This window comes from Anastrepha obliqua, chromosome 2 (assembly GCF_027943255.1).
Source record: "Anastrepha obliqua isolate idAnaObli1 chromosome 2, idAnaObli1_1.0, whole genome shotgun sequence".
NCBI classification, from domain to species: Eukaryota; Metazoa; Arthropoda; class Insecta; order Diptera; family Tephritidae; genus Anastrepha; species Anastrepha obliqua.
In genome coordinates this window covers 22,085,812-22,107,069 of record NC_072893.1, presented here as the reverse complement: position 1 = coordinate 22,107,069, position 21,258 = coordinate 22,085,812, and the positions used below count along the sequence as shown (strand labels likewise).

The 21,258-nt window shown below is 39.2% G+C and overlaps 1 protein-coding gene across 1 annotated transcript in view; it reads left to right on the top strand.

The window, feature by feature from the left end:
- The window catches only part of LOC129239351 (D-2-hydroxyglutarate dehydrogenase, mitochondrial), a 38,472-nt gene extending 28,406 nt beyond the window's left edge, over nucleotides 1-10,066 (top strand). Inside the window, exons 6-8 of the mRNA XM_054874798.1 lie at nucleotides 8,358-8,487; nucleotides 9,230-9,552; nucleotides 9,630-10,066. Of these exons, the coding sequence (XP_054730773.1) occupies nucleotides 8,358-8,487; nucleotides 9,230-9,552; nucleotides 9,630-9,880 (704 nt within the window). The 3' untranslated portion in view covers nucleotides 9,881-10,066. The remainder of the gene's footprint in view (nucleotides 1-8,357; nucleotides 8,488-9,229; nucleotides 9,553-9,629) is intronic.
- Nucleotides 10,067-21,258: the final 11,192 nt, after the last annotated feature.

The following is a 21,258-nucleotide window of genomic DNA, read 5'->3' as shown; positions in this document are numbered from 1 at the left end:
AGCCGACAGTCTTTGGAAACAATAATGCACAAAGATTTAGACTTATTTCCCTACAAAATTCAAATGGTTAACAAACTGAATGCAGCAGATTTGCCGATTCGCTTGGAATTTTGCCAGAAGATCCTGCAAATAGTGGAAGAAGACCAAAACATGTTAAACTGCCTTTTCATGTCTGATGAGGCCCATTTCGATTTAAACGGCAATGTGAACAAACAAAATTGTCGAATATGGAGTACTTCTAACCCACAGATACTCCACGAGACGGAATTACATCCTCTTCGCGTGACAGTGTGGTGTGCGGTTTCTTCACGCTGTATTGTCGGGCCTTATTTTTTTGAAGAAAATGGTCACACCGTTACGGTTACTGGAGACCGTTATTTGAAAATGCTGAAAGAATTTTTCTATCCAGAACTACGCCGAAAGAGAATTCCTTTCAACTCTGTGTGGTTTCAACAAGATGGGGCAACGTCTCACATAGCCCAGACTGTTATGACAGAGTTGCGACGAAAATTCCCCAGTTCCGAATTTCGTTGGCCCCCCAGGTCGCCTGACCTTACTGCACCTGACTTTTTCTTGTGGGGTTTATGTAAACAAGAAGTTTATAAAAAAAGCCAACAAATTTGGATGAACTAAAACAATCCATTCGGGCAACAATTGCGGCTATTCCTGTCGCAACTCTCAAAGCAGCAATGAACAACTTTTTACTAAGATGCCGCACTTGTGTCAACGAGCAATTATTTTTAAAACTAGTTAAGCTACATTTAATAAAATTTAATGACTTTCAACTTGAAAAAAAAATAAATGAATTCCATACACTAAAAAAAAGTTATTTGAGTTTCTTAATGTAGCAAAATTCATCAGCCACCCTGTACTTATTACTATCGTTTAAGTGCCAGTACGGACTCGAGAACCTATTTCATTCTTGGACCCATCGGTAAAGAAAATATCCGTCAGACCTCCCTGAATGCATTCTGGATTGCTCCATTGCTCACGCAATGGAAATCTGACATCAAATTTCATTCCAAATGAAACTGTGGGTATCAGGTCGTCCTTAGGTACCAAAAACAGTGGATACTCCTCAGATAGCATCTTAAAGATTTCTCTGTGTCTCGAAAATCTGTATTCGTTCGAGAAACCTCATTTATGGAACCTACACTTTGCTTTTATTGCTTCCTGTTGTATCTTAAGATCCAAAGGGGGCAAATCAAGCTAGCATTTAGAGCAACACCGGAGGTTGTTATTCATGGCACTCTCAATGCATAAATATACACTTCTTTGCGGGCTGTATACGAGCATGTTGATTATCGAAATGTGGACTTAACCATAGTCCGTCGCCACCAGACCACAGAAGCATAAGTAATGATTGGTCTGATGAGTGCTGTGTATATCCACCAGACCACAATCGGGTTCAGACCCCAGGTTTTGCCAAAGGCTCTACGGCATGGTTGGAAGATCCTCAATGCGCGGGCTTTACTACTCAATTGCGCACTTAGCCCAAAGTAGCACCTGTTGGCAAGAGTTATCCTTCGCTTGATTTCAATTCTCTGTCATCGCGGTAATATCGGAACCAAGATAATTGAAGTCTTTGACCATAACGAGTTTATAGTTGTTAATTTCTATCTGTAGTTCAAGACGTCGCGACTTCCTGCAGGACGCCAGCATATACCTGGTTTTGCCCTCGTTTACCATCAGACCCAATCGAGCGGACTCTAGTTTAATAGCGAATAAACCAAACAATTCATTCTTGAATTAAGGCAGAGAGGGGCCCTGGACACTTTAAGCAGGACGATATTGTTACCTTCGAAGAATTAATTGTCCGAAGTCGTACTTGTAGTTCCCTCTAGAAGTACACTTACTCATCTGTGTAGAGTTAATTTTAATTCAACCGAAATATGCAATAAACAGCGCCAGAAAGTGCTAAATTCCATTAAAATAGGGCGAAGAGTCAAACCCATTGAATGTAATATCCAGGACAAAGACAGAACAAAGAGTTCATCTTCCTATTAAAAGAAGTGTAAGGCCGACGCCTTAATTTAGGCCGAGGACTTGCGAACTCTCATTGGATTTTGCATGGGGCATTTTTGTGTGTCCAAAAAGGAAACTCTTCTTGTTTCGGTTTCAGTAATCGATTGTTATTCAAAGTGAGGGGCTGGTTGGACCTCTGCATCCGATCCTGCTACCGTGGTCACCAGATACCTGCAAGCCCGGTGTGCCAACTTATACCTACTGGCAGGTGTTCTTACAGCCGCTTCTCAAATGAAGTACAGATGCTGACAGAAAAGCTGCTCACTCTAAGACAGACGCTTTCCGGTTTTGGTTTTTGCTTTCCAGTTTTGGTCCGCGGGTGGTATTTTATTTCCCACTATCCGCCACCTGGAAACGCGGCCCATGGGAGACTGGAAAACCCGAGCCATTACAGAGACCCCACAAGGCAGCAGACGTAGAGAAAGACCAGCTTATACCTGGAGAAGGCAGCTGGCAATCGAAGTAGAGAATCTCCAGCTAAGTTGGAATGAGATCAAAACTCATGCAAACGACAGAACAGTTTGGAAAAAAACTTGTTAGAACCCTTTGCTCCTTAACGGAACGAAGGAAACTGAAACTCTCTGTAGTTTCTCTGAGCTGGGTGGCAAAATGTCGGTCTCACTCTAGTGACAATTGCTCATCTAGGTAAAGGGACTTCTAATTCATGCTAAATCTGAAATAAATAGCTCCAGCAGGAAATGCTAAAATATATTAAAAACTTATATGTACATAGGGTGAGGAATTAACTACGACAGACCGCATTACAGGTCGAATTCTAAAGGGTTTTCCAATAAGAGGTGTTATTTTGATATTCAAAGATTTGTTTCGTTGCTTGTGTGGCACGCAGTGCCGTCTTATTGAAAATAAACGTTGCCCAGATCAATACCATCCAATTCCGGTCATAAAAAATCGTTAATCATCCCTCGATAGCGCAATTCATTCACCGTAGCTGTTGCTCCAGCTTCATTTTCGAAAAAGTAAGGTCCAATAACCGGGCCATAAACCGCACCAACCAGTCACACGTTGAGGATAGAGAGGCTTTTCAACAATAACTCTTGGATTTTCTGAACTCCAGATCCGACAATTTTGCTTGTTGACGAAGCCACCGAGGTGGAAATGAGGCTCATCACTCAAGATGATTTTTCGATGGAATTCCGGATCGTTTTCATGCATTTCAACGATCCAATCAGCAAAGACACGACGTTGTTGATGATCGGCTGGCTTGAGTTCTTGTGTTAACTGGACTTTATAAGTCTTAAGACCCAAATCTTTATGTAAAATACGGTGTAATGACGTTTGTGGAATGCCTAATTCCAAAGAACGACGAGGAATGGACAAACATGGGTTTCTTCAACACTTTTGGCTACAACAGCAATATTTTCGGCTGTTCTTGAGCGACCTGCACGAGCTTCATTCTTCACATCACTAACTGGCCCCCACAGCTCGAATTTGTTCACCAATTTCTCTATTGCGGTCCAACAAGGTGCTTCACGATGACCCAAAATTGTTCGAGCTTTACGGTTCTCTTCCAAATTTTCACCATTTTTATAGTGAATTTTAATAATTTCGATGCATTGTTTAGGCATGTATCATTCCATTTTTATTAATGGCGTAGTTTTTACTTGTCAAATATTAAAAAATGACAGCTTCAAAAGTGACATCTACCGAAAAAGCGGGCTATTCAAAATAACTCCTTTTATAGGAAAACCCTTTATTTAGTAGGTCCACTATCATTACCAGTCACTGCTTGAAGGCGGCGAGACATTGATCCAACTGGTTGTGTTACCTTTTCCTGTGATATTTGGTTCCATGCCTTCATGAACTTTTTTTTAGCGATTTTGCTTCAGTTACTATACTTCGCCGAATTTTTCTCTTCAAAAGCTCCCAAGCGTGCTCTATCGGATTTAAATCTGGACTCTGCAGCGATGTATTTAGGTGTCTGGGTGCGTAATATAGGAGGCATCCTTTGGCAATTAGTGCAGTATGCTTGGGGCCATTCTCTTGTTGGAAAACCCAATATTGCCCAAGACCCAAGCTTTTTACTGATGACCTTAAACGGGATTCCAATTTGTTTTCATATTTATATCAGTCTCTAGTACCTTCAATAAAGGTTATCTTTGTAACGCCAGACGCAGCTATAGTTCCCCACACCATTACGCTACCACCGTCGTGCTTCGCATTGGTATCCAATTCCATTTCCATATCCGCATTTCTTCTCCTCCTTATTTTAGCCCGGCCATTACTTCCAAATATATTGAACTTCGATTCATTAGTAAATAAACTTTTAGAACAGAAATCCATTTCCTTGCCAATATGAGTCCGTTCAAGCTCAAGCCCAAGGCGACGGGTTTTTGCTGAAAACGGAGGCTTTTTGCGTGGTGTCCTGCTGAAATATTCGCTATTATTAAGATATCTTTTAATAGGTAGTTCTTGAATGATTATTTTTTCCGAATGTCTCGATGGATTGGACCGATTTCGGAGCACTAATTTCTCGAATTTTTGTCGACTTCTCTTCAAATGTAGCTTACATCTCCTCTGGACAGCTTGTTTCGGCAGTCGCGAGCCACCAGTCGGTTCACTTTTTATTTTCCCACGACTTAGTCTCTTCGCAGTTTTTAATAATCGTTTGTACCGTTGCTCGACTTAAATTTGCTATTTTTGCAATTTCGCCGTAAGGTTTATTTTCCTGCTGTATGACGACTTAAGTCCTTCACTGTAACATCTGCAAAATTAGTAAATGCTTCCTGAAAAGGCTAGATCAGGAATTAGCGAAGTTCCACACCAGGACTGACGCGACTTGCAATGACCGAGTGTGTATCACAATGCGTAGGGACAACATATGACCACCAAAGTCATGATTGATACCGTACCGAACCATGTTGAGCTATTGCATCATATCTTTAGATTAGATTTGTGAAAATTCTTCTTTTACTGGATTGGCGCTATAACCGCTTAAGCGATTTTGGTGCCGAGTTTAACTAAGTGCGTCGTAAGTCGTTTCTTTCTCGTGCTAATCGGCGCCAGTTGGACATAACAAGGGAAGCCAAGACCTTCTCTACCTGATTTTTCCCACGCAAAGGAGGTCTTTCTCTTCCTCTGTTACCACCAGCTGGTACCGCATCGAATACTTTCAGACTCGGAGCGTTTGTATTCATTCGGACGACATGACTCAGCCAACGTAGCCGCTGGATTTTTATTCGCTGCGCTGTGTCTATGTCGTCGTAAAGCTCATACAACTCATCATTCCATTGCCTGAGATACTCGCCGTCACCAACGTGCAAAGGTCTAAAAATCTTCTGCAGAAACTTTTTCTCAAACACTCCAAGGGACGTCTCATCGTCCACGCTGGTAATTAGATAATTTTATTCTCATGTGTCTCTCAGGTTTTGTTAAGGAGTCCCTTAGTTTGAAGCACAATGGTAACCTCTACCTCAGTACTTGGAAATCGATCTCGCTTTTCCGGTTGAATCGTTTCTGAATTATTTGCTTGACTTCGAATTTTCAGTGTAACCAATAAAAATGATCTGGCGGGGTCTATCTATGCAGTTCCCAGTTGGCCCATTTGCCATCCCCAAAATGGTTATTAGCTCGTTTATCGAAGTTGGCGTCTGCTATTTCATGCGCTGTGCGACATAACCCATCATCCATTTTAAGCTGAAGAACTACCAACTGCAGCCCTCAAAAAGTCTGTAACCATTGCGTTTCTAATAATAAAATTTGCATAATACTGCCACTCTCATGAGGATGCATTAACCTTGAATCCGCTATCTGTCGAGATGAGTCATAATTTATCGGCCAAATTGGAGCTCCAAATAAGGCTACTTCGAGGCACAAACTGAAAAGGGACGGTCATTTTCGAACGCTCATAGGGCTGATCTGTGAAGTAGTACGTTTTTAAGATGGTAAGCCGATGTTTTAGAATTAAATTACATACTTTCGGCTACAGAAGCCTTGCCATATTGTCGTTGGGACGTACCGTAGGGCGGTGGATTCGATGAGTATTTTTCAATAGTAAACCAGTTTCACATAATCTTTGAACAAATTTGAATGGTGGGTGTTTTAGGTAGTCGCGGACAATGATTTAAAGATAAACTGATCCGTGCACGTTTCATGAACTTTCTTTTATAGCAACTAGGCACTTTAAAATTTACAAGGGGAAGTCTAAAATAAACAAGACTGTGCTAAAATAGAAGCGACAGGAGCTTTGTTCTGATAACTTCGAGTTTATGTATTCAAAATAGTCCCCTCCGGCCTTGATACACTGTTTTGCCCGATCTAAAAACTTTTCGAAAGAGTGTTTCGGGTCATTGACCGGAATGTCCTTCAGGATGTCGGTACAATCGTTTTGGATGGCCTGTACGGACTCAAAATGTTTTTCTTTCAGGACAAAATGCAATTTTCCGAATAGGTAGAAGTCACAGGGAGACATAATATATCAGGTGAATACGGTGAGAGATTGATGGTTAAAATGCGATTTCTAGTCAAAGAATCAGTCACAAGAGTGAATCGATGAGATGGTGCATTATCATACAATAAGCGTCTGCTTTGTCCTTCGCGGTATTCAGGGCGATGCCACAAAAGCTTCAAAAGGTCAAGGTAGAAAATTGGATTGACGGTTTGACCCGTTGACACGAACACCTTGTGGACAATTCCCTTGGACTCGTAAAAAAAAATTACGATCGACTTGATTTTCGACTTCTCCAAATGCGATTTTTTGGGTGGTGGCTCGTCTGGGGCCTTCCATTCGGCACTTTGACACTTAGTTTCAGGTTTATGTTGGAAACCCCACGTTTCATCACCAGTTACAATGTTGTAAAGGAAGTTCTCGTCTTTTCTCCCCTCTTTAATGAGGTCTTTCGAATGTTGAATTCTGCGCAATTTTTGGTCTTCAGTTAACTTGTGCGGAATGAAACGTGCACAGATTTTTCGTAAGCCCGAATGATGAGTTTAAATGCGATAAATCGATGTTTTTGAGATATTCAACTCCGATTCCAAGAATTTCAACAATGATTTCGGTTGATTTTTGATAATTTTACGAACAATTTCGATGGAGTTTTCGGTGATTACTGATTTTGGGCGGCCCGTATATTCATTGCCATTTATATCCTCACGTCCTCATGTCCTGATATCAGCTCTTTGTTCGAAACTCATTTTTGTACCGACGACACAAACATACTGACACTTTAAACGCAATAACCTCGCTTCCGCGGAACCGAATGTCACCAAGCTTTCACTGGAAGTCAGCTAGGGAAGTAACTTCCAACGCATAACTCATTAAAAAGATGGCACCATCAAAAACATTTTTATGACGCCAGTCTTGTTTGTTTTGGACTTCACCTTTTATAGGGTGGGCCATGTAAAATTTGCTTTCTGAATCGGCTATAGAAACAAAACTAATCAATATTTTTTCAAACTTTTGTTTTTATTTTGAAGATTGAACATTGTCATTTATGAATAAAAAATAATATCGTTCAAATGACTGCCACGACTGGCTTTACAGTAGGCCATTCGATCAACCCAATTTTTAAGCACATTCGATTGTTTGGGCTCCAATTTCATGAATGGCAACTTCGATTTCGTGTTTTAAAGCATCAATCGTCTCTGGATGGTTCGCATAGCATTTGTTCTTAACGGCTCCCCACAAAAAATAGTCCAACGGGCTTAAACTGATGTGAAAATGAGCTTCATCAGAAAATATGATTTTTCGGTAAAAATGCTCATCTTCGGTCAAACGATTTTTTGCCCATTGAGCGAGCCGAAAACGCATTGGATGGTCATTAGGCTTCAGTTCTTGCACGAATTGAACTTTGTAAGCCTTCATACCGAGGTCTTTATGCAAAATTCTCCTCAAAGAAGTGCGTGAAATGTTCAATTCTTGAGAACTATGACGAGTTGAGGTTGTTGGATGTTCACGCACATTTTCGGCTACAGCAGCAATGTTTTCGGGTGTACGCACTGTAGGACCACGTTCACGTGTTGTTTTATCCATTAACGATCCACTTTCACAAACACGATTGACAAATTGATCCACAAACTGTCTTGTTGGCAAATCTTTTTTTTGGAATTTTTTTTTTTCAAATTTCTCACAGTTTGAGTAGAAGACTCACCACTTTGGAAATAGGTTTTCAATATTTCCCAATTTTGTTCAAGCGTATAGCGTCCCATTTCGTAAATGTCAAACCTTTGAGTAAATTATGAACACATTTGACATGTCATTTGTGTGACCATTCTCAAAAAAATAGGTGGTTCAAAAAGCAAACGCTATATGGCCCACCCATTATATTGTATTAAAATTAAATTCAAACCTAAACTTTTTCCCTTTCCATATGCAGGTTTGCCTTCCTTCGACGATGTGCTTAAAACTTTCCACAATTCCCGGAAATTTTTAGGTGAAATTCTGTCCTCATGCGAAATGGTCGATGCCCAGTCCTTAGACGCCAGCGTTAATCACTTCAAGCTCAAGTAAACAATTTTTTTTATAGATATTAAATTAAAAAAGAGGTTGTCTGTAAAGTCGATTTACTGACGATAGTTTAACGTGATAACGTCATACGAAAATACTGATTGAATGGTTGCATTTTTCAAAAGAAAATTTTAATTTTATTTGTTTGATAGATATTTTGTATGGATATAGAGAATGAGTTAACATTAACATAACATAATATACTTTAACATAACATAACATAACATAACATAACGTAACATAACATTACATAATATAACATAACATAACATAACATAACATAACATAACATAACATAACATAACATAACATAACATAACATAACATAACATCACATAACATAACATAACATAACATAACATAACATAACATAACATAACATAACATAACATAACATAACATAACATAATATACTTTAACATAACATAACATAACATAACATAACATAACGTAACATAACATAACATAATATAACATAACATAACATAACATAACATAACATAACATAACATAACATAACATAACATAACATAACATAACACAACATAACATAACATAACATATCATAACATAACATAACATGCTGTTCAAGCAAGGTAATGACGCATGAGCAAGATAACGACGCATTTTTTGGTGCGTGCAGCCGGCTACATAGAATTATAAGACGTTATCACGTCAAAACATATTTTTATACGATTTATACAAAAACAATTTCTGTTACTTTTTCCCCTCATACTCCAGTTCCCCGATCGAGGGCTATCCCTTTTATATGTTGATTGAAACTTCCGGCAGCAATGCCGAACATGACATGGAAAAGTTCAATCGCTTCTTGGAAAATGGTATGGAGAAAGGACAAATTGTCGATGGCACCATCACGGGCGAGGTGAGTAAAATGCAAGAGATTTGGAAATTGCGCGAATTGGTACCCGTTGCGCTTGTGGAGGATGGCTTCTGCTTCAAATACGACATCTCATTGCCATTGCGTGAATTTTATCACATAGTCGATGTGATGAAGGAGCGCGTGGGCGGTTTGGCCACGCGCGTTTGTGGTTACGGACATTTAGGTGAGATCTTCATGCAATATTCGAAATTTATAGCTTGAATTTACTACTTTATAAACCTTTCACCCTTTCACATATAGGCGATTCAAATTTGCATCTGAATATCTGCTGCACGGAATTCACACAGGAAATCTACAAATGCATTGAACCCTTCGTCTATGAGTACACGGCGCAGGTTAAGGGTAGCGTTAGCGCTGAGCATGGTATTGGTTTTCTGAAAAAGAACTATCTGAAGTATAGTAAAAGCGCAGCGGCCATAGGGAAGATGCGTGAGATGAAGCAACTTTTAGATCCCAACGGCATTTTGAACCCATACAAAGTGTTGAACTGAAAAGGGGCAGGACAATATACTCAAACTACGAAGTTTAAAAATAAATATCGAGAACACTTCCATACTTGCTTTGGTTAAGAATATGTAAACACTTGTATATTAAGTTAGTTGTACAGTTAGCATGAAAATATTTGGTTATTAACTCAAAAGTGAAATAAAAATGTATAGGAAATAAACGAAAACGAATAGACGCGCTTACTTATTATTACGATAATAATTATAATCTTCCTGACTGGTCGAGTTAAACTAAGCGCGCCAATCATTTCTTTCTCTCATCAAGTGAAGCGAGGTCTTTCCAGCGTAGAGGGGGCCTTCCGCTTATTCTGCCATACCCTACCACCTGGTACCGCATCGAATACTTTCAGTCATCAATGATAGGCACCAAAGTTATCAATGATAGCTCATGTGCGTACCGAACCTTGTTGGGCGCTTGCATCATATTTTTAGGTTAGATTTGTGGAAATTCTTATTCTGCTTGACTGGCCCGATAACCACTTAAGCGGTTTTGGTGTCGAGGTTTACTAAGTGCGCCAGTCGTTTCTTTCTCGTGCTAATCGGCGCTAATTGGACACGCTAAGGGAATCCAAGTCCTTCTCTACCTGATAGGAGAGGAGGCCCTTCTCTTCCTCTGGTACCGCATTGAATACTTTCAGTGCTGGAGCATTTTTATCCATTCGGATGGCATGAAGCAGCCAACGAAGCCGCTGGATCTTTATTCGTTGCGCTATGTCTATGTCGTCGTAAAGCTCATACAGCTCATTGTTCTATCCCCTGTGATACTCGCCGTTGCCAACGTGTAAAGGATCAAAAATCTTCCACAGAATCTTTCTCTCAAAGCAAGGCGTATTCATTAAAAGTGGTGCAATAGACCAACAACAATGCCTTGTACGTTTAATTGTCAAAGCAAAGTATTGGGAAACTATGAAACAAATAATGAATTCGCCTTGTTTCATTCTGAGCTGACAGCCACATGGACACAGCGAAAAAAAACTCAGCTGATTTACCAACACCACCTTTAATAGATTCGCCTTGTCTCAAACACTCCAAGGAACGCCGAAATTCATAATGGCTACGAAAATTAAAATAACTACTATTTTTATGAGACTCTAAATCATTTTGTACGTTTGGGCCATTGTACAGAAATAGAAGTAAAAATATTCTTCGTCGTCCTATTTTTTTTTTTTGACTTGGCATTCTAAGTGTGAGTTTGAAAGGCACCTAAGGATTTATTTGTTCTTTTTTTCTGGGATGACGCCTGTGAAAAGAAGACTCTCATGAGTGCTGCTGTACCGGCATAGCAGTATGCACGACTTGTAGTCCCACAGCTCCTCTATCCCCTCCACTATCGACCACTCTCCCCGCGGAATTGCCAAAAAGGTAAGTACTACCTCACAAGGCTCGTTAGCTCAAAAGTTCCTAATTATTTGCCTACAAAACTTTGCTTGGCTTAGCTCATTATGAATATATGTCACAAGCGCACAGATTCCTTTCCAATTATCAGCTGACTTTAACATAAAGTCTACAATATTTTCTCCGTTTAAGATTCCAAAGGTTTCGGCAACATGGCGTGGGCATTGGAATGGGACATGATCACCATTTTCTTCCTTTTCCGTGCAGATTCGGCAGTTTGGTGAGCTGTCATGGCCAAATGTATGGACGTATTTTTATTAAATACCTCTTGCCCTGCAAGCGATTGAGTTAGGTAGTAATTTGCTCCCGCATGGTTCTTTTCTAACCACGTCGTAAGGGTGGGTATTAACTTTTGCGTCCATCTACCTTTAGGTGATTTGTTCCACCGGTCTTGCCAGTGGGCGATCGAAAGACGCCTTTCTTCTGCTTACATTTTTCACGCCTTGATCTACCGTCGTGTTCGGATAGCCTGCCTTCATTTCTTTTGCCAAAATCTCAACCGGAATTAGTCGTGCAATGGCGAAGGAAGCGTCATCAGAAATTGTGCGGAGGCCACATTTAGTCCGCAAAGCGCTTAGCCGTTAGAGGGATATTAGTTTTCTTGAATAGCTGTTTATGTTCAATGCGTCAGCCCAGATCGGCCCCACGTATAAAAGGACTGAACTGACAACCCTACTATGTAGTAGTAGCCTTTTCCTATGGGTAAGGCCAACGTTGTTTGGCATTATTCGTGCCAGACAGGCCTCCACATTCGATGTTTTCTTCACAGCGTATTCTAGGAGAGTTTTAGAGTTTAAACGACTATCTATCATCATCCCTAGGCCTCCCTAGGCGGGTTTTGAATTGGTAGTTACCCTCCCAACATTTATATATATATACTAGCGTACCCTCGCCCGCTTCGCTAGACGATAAATTCAATGATTTGCTGAAAGAGAATAAAATTAATACGAAACAAAGCAAATTCTTTGATACAATTTCATTCGAACTTTATTGTAACACTTTTTGGTAGACAACGTTTTTGGTTTTTTCATCTTTCGCGTGAATAATGACGATGGTTTGCCAACTCGTGAGCAAGCTACATACAATTGTCCATGAGAAAAAATTGGGTATTCTAAATTAATACCGCACATTTGTAGATATTGTCCTTGCGCCTTATTAATTCTCATAGCGAAGGCAAGGCGAATAGGGAACTGCAAACGTTTGAAATCGAATGGTAAATCCGCCGGAATCAGTGGAATTCAGGGTATCAAAATGTCTTCTCCTTTGTACTTCCCTTTCAAAATTGTTGCTTCGATAACCTTACCCATTAGCTTCTTCACAGCGAGTCTGGTATCGTTGCAAAGTCGGGGCACATTACTATTGCGCAGCATAATAATCGGTGCTCCAATTTTTAATCGTAAATTATGAGGTGGTAAGCCTGGTAAATCGAGTGAGTTTAAGAATTCAGTTGGATAATTTACATCTTGATCAGTAATAGTGTCTATTGACTTATACGCAACTATGTCAATAGGTATTTGATCTAAAATAGCTGAATTTATATCATTGACGTCCTTATTTTTCCCAGCTAAAATTGCTCTTTCGCTGAGTCAATCATGGTTTTTGTAATGTTGAACTATGTTTGGAAATACACTCTGTATCAATGTCTCTTTAGACTGTGCAAAAGTGCAGAAATTGTTAGGCAATGTTATCATTCCTGTTGTTTTTGAAAAAAGGTTTATTTTTTTTGGTTAAAAAGTGTTTTTTGAAGTTTGATATGGTAAATAATATGCAGGGTCTGATACACGCAAATTTCCATTGACCATTATAGTGACAAAATTATCGATCACCAATTCCAACAGGATTTCAAAATCAGAGTTGGAATGAGTTGTTGTGTGGTGTACTTCTGAAAAAAATGAGAAATAAACAAAATAAATCTAAAAATTCGAATTCTAACTATATCTTGTGTATGTTCTTATTACCTTTGAATTTTTCCAATGAAGCACCATTCATTTTAAATTTTCCAAGAATTTTTTTTATCATTTCGCGATTCTTTCCTTTTTCATTCGATTCCAACATTTGTTCATAGCCGAAAACACCGTTTGCAAACGCATTCATTTCCATATAGAATTGGTCAAAGAAAGCATTGCTCAATTGAATTGAAACATTATTTTCATAAATACTTAGGACCTTAACTAATGCACCTTGGTACATACCTAACGCAGATATTCATCGCGACCTTGACATCGATACTATTGATGAAACAATACAAAGCGCTAGCAGAAGACACATGAATAGACTATTAAGGCATACAAATCCTATGATGAGAAGACTACCAAATAAAGAAAAATCTACCCAAAGTCGGCTTAACCGTCAAACACCAACAGATCTTGCAAAATCCTTGTAATCAATTGTCAACTAATCGTATATATCATTGTTTGTTAACCACTTGTTTTTAAATAATATGTATATATTTCTTCTAAATGAGCTTGGGGGCATTGGCCCTTCAATATCACTCTCATTCCATCTTTTTGTAAATCAAATTACTTATTGTCTAACAACAGGTGTAATATTTTATGGAAGAAATAAAAAAAAAAAAAAAAAAATTTCATTCGAATCATTTGAAATTTCTGTATACAATACATTTCTGTATCACAATACAAATACAAAAAATTCAAAAAAAGTTGTACACATAAAATGAATGTCGATTCGAAACTTACTTTAATCTAACAATCGAGCAAGTTTTGTTTTGGACAATATTTTGATTTTTTCTTTTTTTTATATGAAGAAAATATTTAAAAGAAATTTTTTTTTGCTAAAAACCTTCCCCTAGTGGATCCCTATAATATGAAAAAAGAACGAATAAAATTGGCCTCGTATCGGCCCAAAAAAATGCGGACGAACGAACATCATTTCATTTTTATATATATAGATAGAATAACCTAACTTAATTATAACACAAAAAATTTAATTAATTTTCAATGTCAAAACTCATTCTTGACATACTGTAAATGATATACTCGACTATTCCGTCTGCTGTACTTGCAATCTAATCAATTTGGTGGAAAAGCTCGGCCCACATCAGTCGAAGTTTGTTGCACCACCCTAATATGTTTACTTTCCAACAACAAAATCAGTTCGCTATTTTCACCTTGATAACCTTTTGAAGTTTTGTCAATGTGCATGTCGATATTAGGAAGCCCTCTAAATTTATTCTATGGCCAAAAAAACGAATTATTAATATTTTTATATACATATATATATAATTGGCGCGTACACTCTTTTTGGGTGTTTGGCCGAGCTCCTCCTCCTATTTGTGGTGGGCGTCTTACTGTTGTTCCACAAATAGAGGAGGAACCTACAGTTTCAAGCCGCCTCCGAACGGCAGATATTTTTATGAGAAGCTTTTTCATGGCAGAAATACACTCGGAGGTTCGCCATTGCCTGCCGAGGGGCGACCGCTATTAGAAAAAGTTTTTCTTAATTTTGATGGTTCACCGAGATTCGAACCAACGTTCTCTCTTTTTTACTTTTATTTATTTATAACTAGCTGACACGGCGACCTTTGTTCCGCCCTAGAGGCAATAAAAAATCAGATTTTTGATTTTATTAAATTAATTTTTTGATTAATCAAGTATTTCAATGAAGCTTTAATAGATTTCACTCTTCAGTTAAGTACCTTATGATACACAACATTTTTCGTTTTATTATCAGGTGCAAGAACAAACAACGCAAATGGTTTTCCGACCCGTGAACATGCCACATATAATTGACCATGTGAGAAACATTGATTTTCTAGATTCAGCCCAGAAACTCTTAAGGATTGGCCTTGTGGTTTGTTAATGGTCATGGCGAATGCAAGACGGATCGGAAATTGAAGTCTTTTAAACTCAAACGGAAGATCGGTGGGGATCATCGGCATCCTCAGAATGAGAACTTCTTTACCTTCGAATTTTCCTTTGAGCATCGCGCGTAAATCACACAATCATCAATTTATTTACCACCAAACGCGTACCGTTGCAAAGTTTTGGTGGGCTTATGTTTCACTCTTCCACTAAGGCAGCACAATCCGGGCGTTTCTCCGGAAAACTTCAAAGCGCCACAATACTCGCAAACAACGTTCATTGGCCCAATGCAAACGCTAGGATGCAAGCAGTAATCAGTGTTGCAATCATATCGAAACGCTGCTCGATTCAACTCAGCACTTGATAATTCTCTTCTTGTGCGTCGAAAATGATCTACTTGTTGATCTCTGTTATTCGCTCGCCGATTTCGCATTGCCAACCGAGCCGTTTCATGGGCTGCCTCGCTTTGCTCTTGTGATTGAGAAGCACGAAGTCGAGCCATACTAACGCGGCGCTCTTCACGGGCAATTCCTTGTGCTTCTTCAGTCGTTTCATTTGCAATGTTTCGTATCCTTCTTGCATTACGGCTTTGTCGGGATCGATCGGATTCGATCGTCTTGGTCGCGGCATTTATAGTATAATGATGATTCAAAGAGAATACAAATTACTGTGATTATATATTTCTGACAAAATTTATAAAGGTTGTCAAAAAAGTCTGGCGGTATTTTTATTGAATTTTCAATTGTTCATAAAATTGGTTATAATAATGCGATTTAAGTCAAATATGCGCCGTTTTGTTCGATGACGAGTTCCCAACGAGATGCCAACTTCATAATGCCCCTCTTATAGAAGCTCGCTTCCCTATTGTCAAAAAACTCGGAGAGCCAATTTTCACAGGACTCTCTTGAGGACAACTTCCGACTACCAAGCTCGTTCGCCATGGACAGAAATAGGTGGTAATCACTTGGTGCGAGATCCGGACTATACGGTGGATGCAAAATAACCTCCCATCCGAGCTCCCGGATCTTCTGGCGCGTCACCAAAGATGTGTGTGGCCTGGCGTTGTCCTGATGGAAGACAATTCGGCCTCTGTTGAACAAAGATGGCCTCTTCTGCATGAGTGCTGCATTCAAGCGGTCCAGTTGTTGGCAGTACAGGTCCGAATTGAGCGTTTGGCCATAGGGGAGCAGCTCATGGTGGATGATTCCCTGCCAATCCCACCAAACACACAGAAGAACCTTCCTGGCCGTCAATCCAGGCTTGGCCACCGTCTGGGCAGCTTCACCGCTTTTCGACCACGACCGTTTGCGCTTCACGTTGTCGTAAGTGACCCACTTTTCATCGCCAGTCACCATCCGCTTCAAAAACGGGTCGATTTTGTTGCGATTCAGAAGCGATTCGCATGCATCCATACGGGCAAAAATATTTTCTTGCGTCAAGTCGTGTGGCATCCATACATCGAGCTTCTTTTTGAATCCAAGCTTCTTCAAATGGTTTATAACGGTTTGATGACTCATGCCCAGCTCTTGGCCGATGCTACGGCTGCTACTATGCCGGTCTCTTTCGATCAGTTCAGCGATTTTATCGCAATTTTCGACGACAGGCCTTCCGGACCGTGGCGCATCTTCGATCACCTCTGCACCAGAACGAAAACATTGAAACCATCGTTGTGCGGTGGAAATGGAAACTGTATCGGGTCCATAAACTGCACAAATTTTATTGCCAGCATGAGATGCATTTTTGCCTTTATCGTAGTAGTACTGTAAAATATGCCGTATTTTCTCTTTATTTTGCTCCATGTTTGCGACGCTATAACTCACGAACGACTAAAAGCAAACAACAATTAATCAAACACGTGTTAGCACGTGAAAAGAGCTTTCCAAAAAGCTCTAGCGTGAACCGATGCGACGAATACAACTAGAACTACGCGCTTGCAAAGACAAGCTTGCGGAAATACCGCAAGACTTTTTTGACAACCTTTATTATCACAGTTTCTATTTAACCATAGACAAAATTACGTTTAGCTGTCATTTGCGTTTTGTTATTCCATATCAGATGCGCTTTTGTTATACCACATTTTATAATGACTTCACGGAAACGCGTTCGAATGGGATAAAAAGTATCCTATGCCCGTCTCCTGGTTCTAAGCTACCTCTCCACCAATTTTCAGCCAAATCGGTTCAGCCGTTCTCAAGTTATAAATGGTGTAACTGACATGACTTTCTTTTATATAATATATATAGATTTTTGTGCGCCGCCAACGCTTTGAAAATTATTTTAAATTTGTTAAAAAATGTTTTCAATATTCTCTTTTGATTTCTCTTTAAAAATTTTCAGAAAATGATACTGAAAAAAAACTGAGGTAAATACAAGGTGGAGTCCAAAATAAACGAGACTGGCGTGATAAAAATGTATTTGATGGCGCCATCTTTTTTATGAGTTAGAGCATTGGAAGCTACATCCCTAGCTGACTTCTAGTGAAAGCTTGGTGATATTCGGTTTAGGGGAAGCGAAGTTATTGCGTCTAAAGTGTCAGTATGTTTGTGTCATCGGTACAAAAATGAGTTTCGAACAAAGAGTAAATATCAAATTTTGTTTTAAAATCGGTAAAACGATAACCGAAACATTTGAATTGATGAAAAAAGGTGATGGCGATGATTGTCTATCTCGTGCCAGAGTTCATGAGTGGTTTACACGTTTCACAGATGGTTGTGAAGACATAAATGGCAATGAGCATACGGGCCCAGAATCAGTAATCACCGAAAAAAAAAAAACAAAAAAAAAAAAAAAAAAAAAAAAAAAACTTCATCGAAATTCTTCGTAAATTTATGAAAATGAACCGAAATCATCGTTGAAATTCATGGAATCGGAGTTGAATATCTCCAAAACATCGATCATTTGGGCGTTTCAATCCACAGAAGTTGTTTGAATTCAACATTCGAAAGACCTTCCATTACAACTTTGTAACTGGTGAGGAAACGTGGTGTTTCCAACATGAACCTGAAACTAAGCGTCAAAGTGCCGAATAAAATGCCCCAGATGAGCCACCACCCAAAAAATTGCGTTTGGAGATGTCAAAAATCAAGTCGATGGTCATTTGTTTTTACGATTCCAAGGGAATTGTCCACAAGGAATTCGTGCCAATGATCCAAACCGTCAATGCAATTTTCTATCTTGGCGTTTTGAAGCGTTTGTTGCATCGCATTCGTCGAATTTGTGGAATTCGCCGTGAATACCGCGAAGGAGGAAACTGGCGCTTATTGTCTGATAATGCACCATCTCATCGATCCACTTTTGCGACTGATTTTTTTACTGAAATCGCATTTTAACCATCAATCTCTCAACGTATTCGCCTGATATGACTCCCTGTAACTTCTACCTGACCATGAAAGGAAAACGTTTTGCGTTCGTAGATGCCATCCAAAAGGCTCGTACGACATCCTGAAGGACATTTTGGTCAATGACCTGAAATACTCTTTCGAAAAGCTTTTAGATCGCGCAAAACAGTGTATCGAGGCCAGAAGAGACTATTTTGAATACATAAACTCGAAGTTATCCGAACAAAGCTCTTGTCGTTTCTATTTTAGCTCAGTCTTGTTTATTTTGGACTTCACCTTGTATATATATATATATTTTTTTTTTTAATTTTAAGGTTTTTTTGTAATTTTGGTATCATAGTTATCCGGTTCTCATGATTAAATAATAGAAGATTAGGTAAGTAAACAGCTTTCTCGCTCCCTCTTGACCAATCAGCTAACTTATTGGAATACATGTTGCTATATTACAAATATATATATATATATGTAATAGGACTATGAATAAGTTCGTGCGGTTTTTTTCGAAATTTGAAACTTTATTGACGTAAAATGGTTACAAATTTAATATTCAAAGTATTGTCCATCGCTTACTACTACTTTTTCCCATCTTTTTGGCAATTCACGGATTCCCTTTGTGAAAAATTCGGTCGGTTTTGCCGCAATCCACGAATCGATCCATTTTTTGACTTCATCGTAATTACGGAAGTGCTGGTCAGCCAGGCCATGTTGCATCGATCGGAAGAGATAGTAATCGGATGGCGCAAGGTCTGGACTATACGGCGGGTGGGGTAGGACATCCCATTTGAGCGTTTCTAAGTATGTTTTGACCACTTGTGCAACATGTGGCCGAGCATTGTCATGTTGCAAAATAACTTTGTCGTGTCTATCGGCGTATTGCGGCCGTTTTTCTCGCAGTGCTCGGCTCAAACGCATCAATTGTCGTCGGTAGACATCCCCCGTAATCGTTTCATTCGGTTTCAGTAGCTCATAATACACAACACCCAGCTGGTCCCACCAGATACACAGCATAACCTTCAGGCCATGAATATTCTGCGCCGACGTCGATGTTGAAGCATGGCCAGGGTATCCATACGTTGCCCGACGTTTTGGATTGTCGTAATGGACCCACTTTTCATCGCCAGTCACAATTCGATGCAAAAAACCCTTTCTTTTGTGCCGTTGAAGCAGTTGTTCGCATGCCATAAAACGGCGTTCAACGTCTCTTGGCTTCAATTCATACGGCACCCAATGGCCTACCTTTCGGATCATTCCCATGGCTTTTAAACGTTTGGAAATGGTTGATTGATCAACTCCCAAAGTTTTTGCAACCTCTTCTTGCGTTTGAGCCGGATCTTGATCGAGCAATTCCTCCAATTCGGTATCCATGAACTTTGGCGGCGCACCCTCGCGTTCTTCGTCTTCCAAGCCAAAATCACCACTTTTAAAGCGTGCAAACCACTTCTGGCACGTTCGCTCAGCTAGAGCATGCTCACCATAAACTTCCACCAAGATACGATGACTTTCGGCTGCTTTTTTCTTCATATTAAAATAATGAAGAAGAATTCCCCGCAAAAACACATTATTTGGCACGAAATTCGACATTTTCAAGTGTGGTAAAAATATTGTTGTTTACGCTTCAAATAAAAAACTTATACTGACGTTTGTGCCTTACGACAGTAGCTCTCCAATGAATGTTTGGAAATGTGGATCGATGGAATAATAATCAAGTTACGCCATCTGTTGTAAAACCGCACGAACTTATTCATAGTCCATTATATATAACATTAATATATATATTAAAAAAAAACTAGTAGTAGTAAAAATTTAATTTTGGTGCAAATTTTATGACTGGCAACGCTGTTTCCATTTTGACGCTTTACCTTGTTATTATTCGTTGAAAATAATTTTCTAATTGCAAGCATTCTAATCGTAAGCAGGTGCACATTGGACTTAAAAAAACTTTTCTTCCAATGTATCAACGAGTGAAAAATCTTAATAAATCTATACTAATATTATAAAGAGGAAAACTTTGTTTGTTTGTTTGTTTGTTTCTTTGTTTATTTGTAACGAATAGGCTCAAAAACTACTGGACCGATTTTAAAAATTCTTTCACCATTCGAAAACTACATTATCCAAGAGTAACATGGATTACATTTTATTTTGGAAAAAAATAGGGTTCCGTAAGATATTTGGATTTTTCGGACACAAACTGAAAAAAATCTTATATATAAAATAAAGTCAACTTTTTGTGTGTGTTCGCTAACCGGCCGTGTCTGCACCGAATTAAACCAAACTTACACACAATGTTAAGAAGGTATTGAAGATGGTTTCCGTATAGTTTGGATACCTATTGGTAGATAGGGTCTCGAGATATAGGTCAAAACGTGGACCCGGGTAACCTTCGGATGTGTATGTACAATATGGGAATCAAATGGAAGCTGTTGGTGAATGCTTTAGTTCAGAGTATTTTTCATGCCGCTCCGTGACTAGGGTCTCGAAATATATGCCAAAACGTGGGCCCGCCGTGTCTTTGCACCGAATTAAACCAAACTTACGCACATTGTTAAGTAAGTATTGAAAATGGGTTTCGTAAAGTTTGGTTGTAATTCGGAGCACTGGCAACGGGTACAGCGTTCTTTTCAACCAGCCATAATGTCGCTTACTTTTTTAACGCTTGGAGCGGAACTGAACTGTCAAATTGACAGTGTGAGTTACAATGTGTCAATATTTCTTTCTGATTTGGATGCCATAAGGAAAAAACGTAAGTGCAACATGTAAAAATTGTTTGTGAATTTTTTTGGAGTGGATTTTGGAACAGTGAATAATTTCT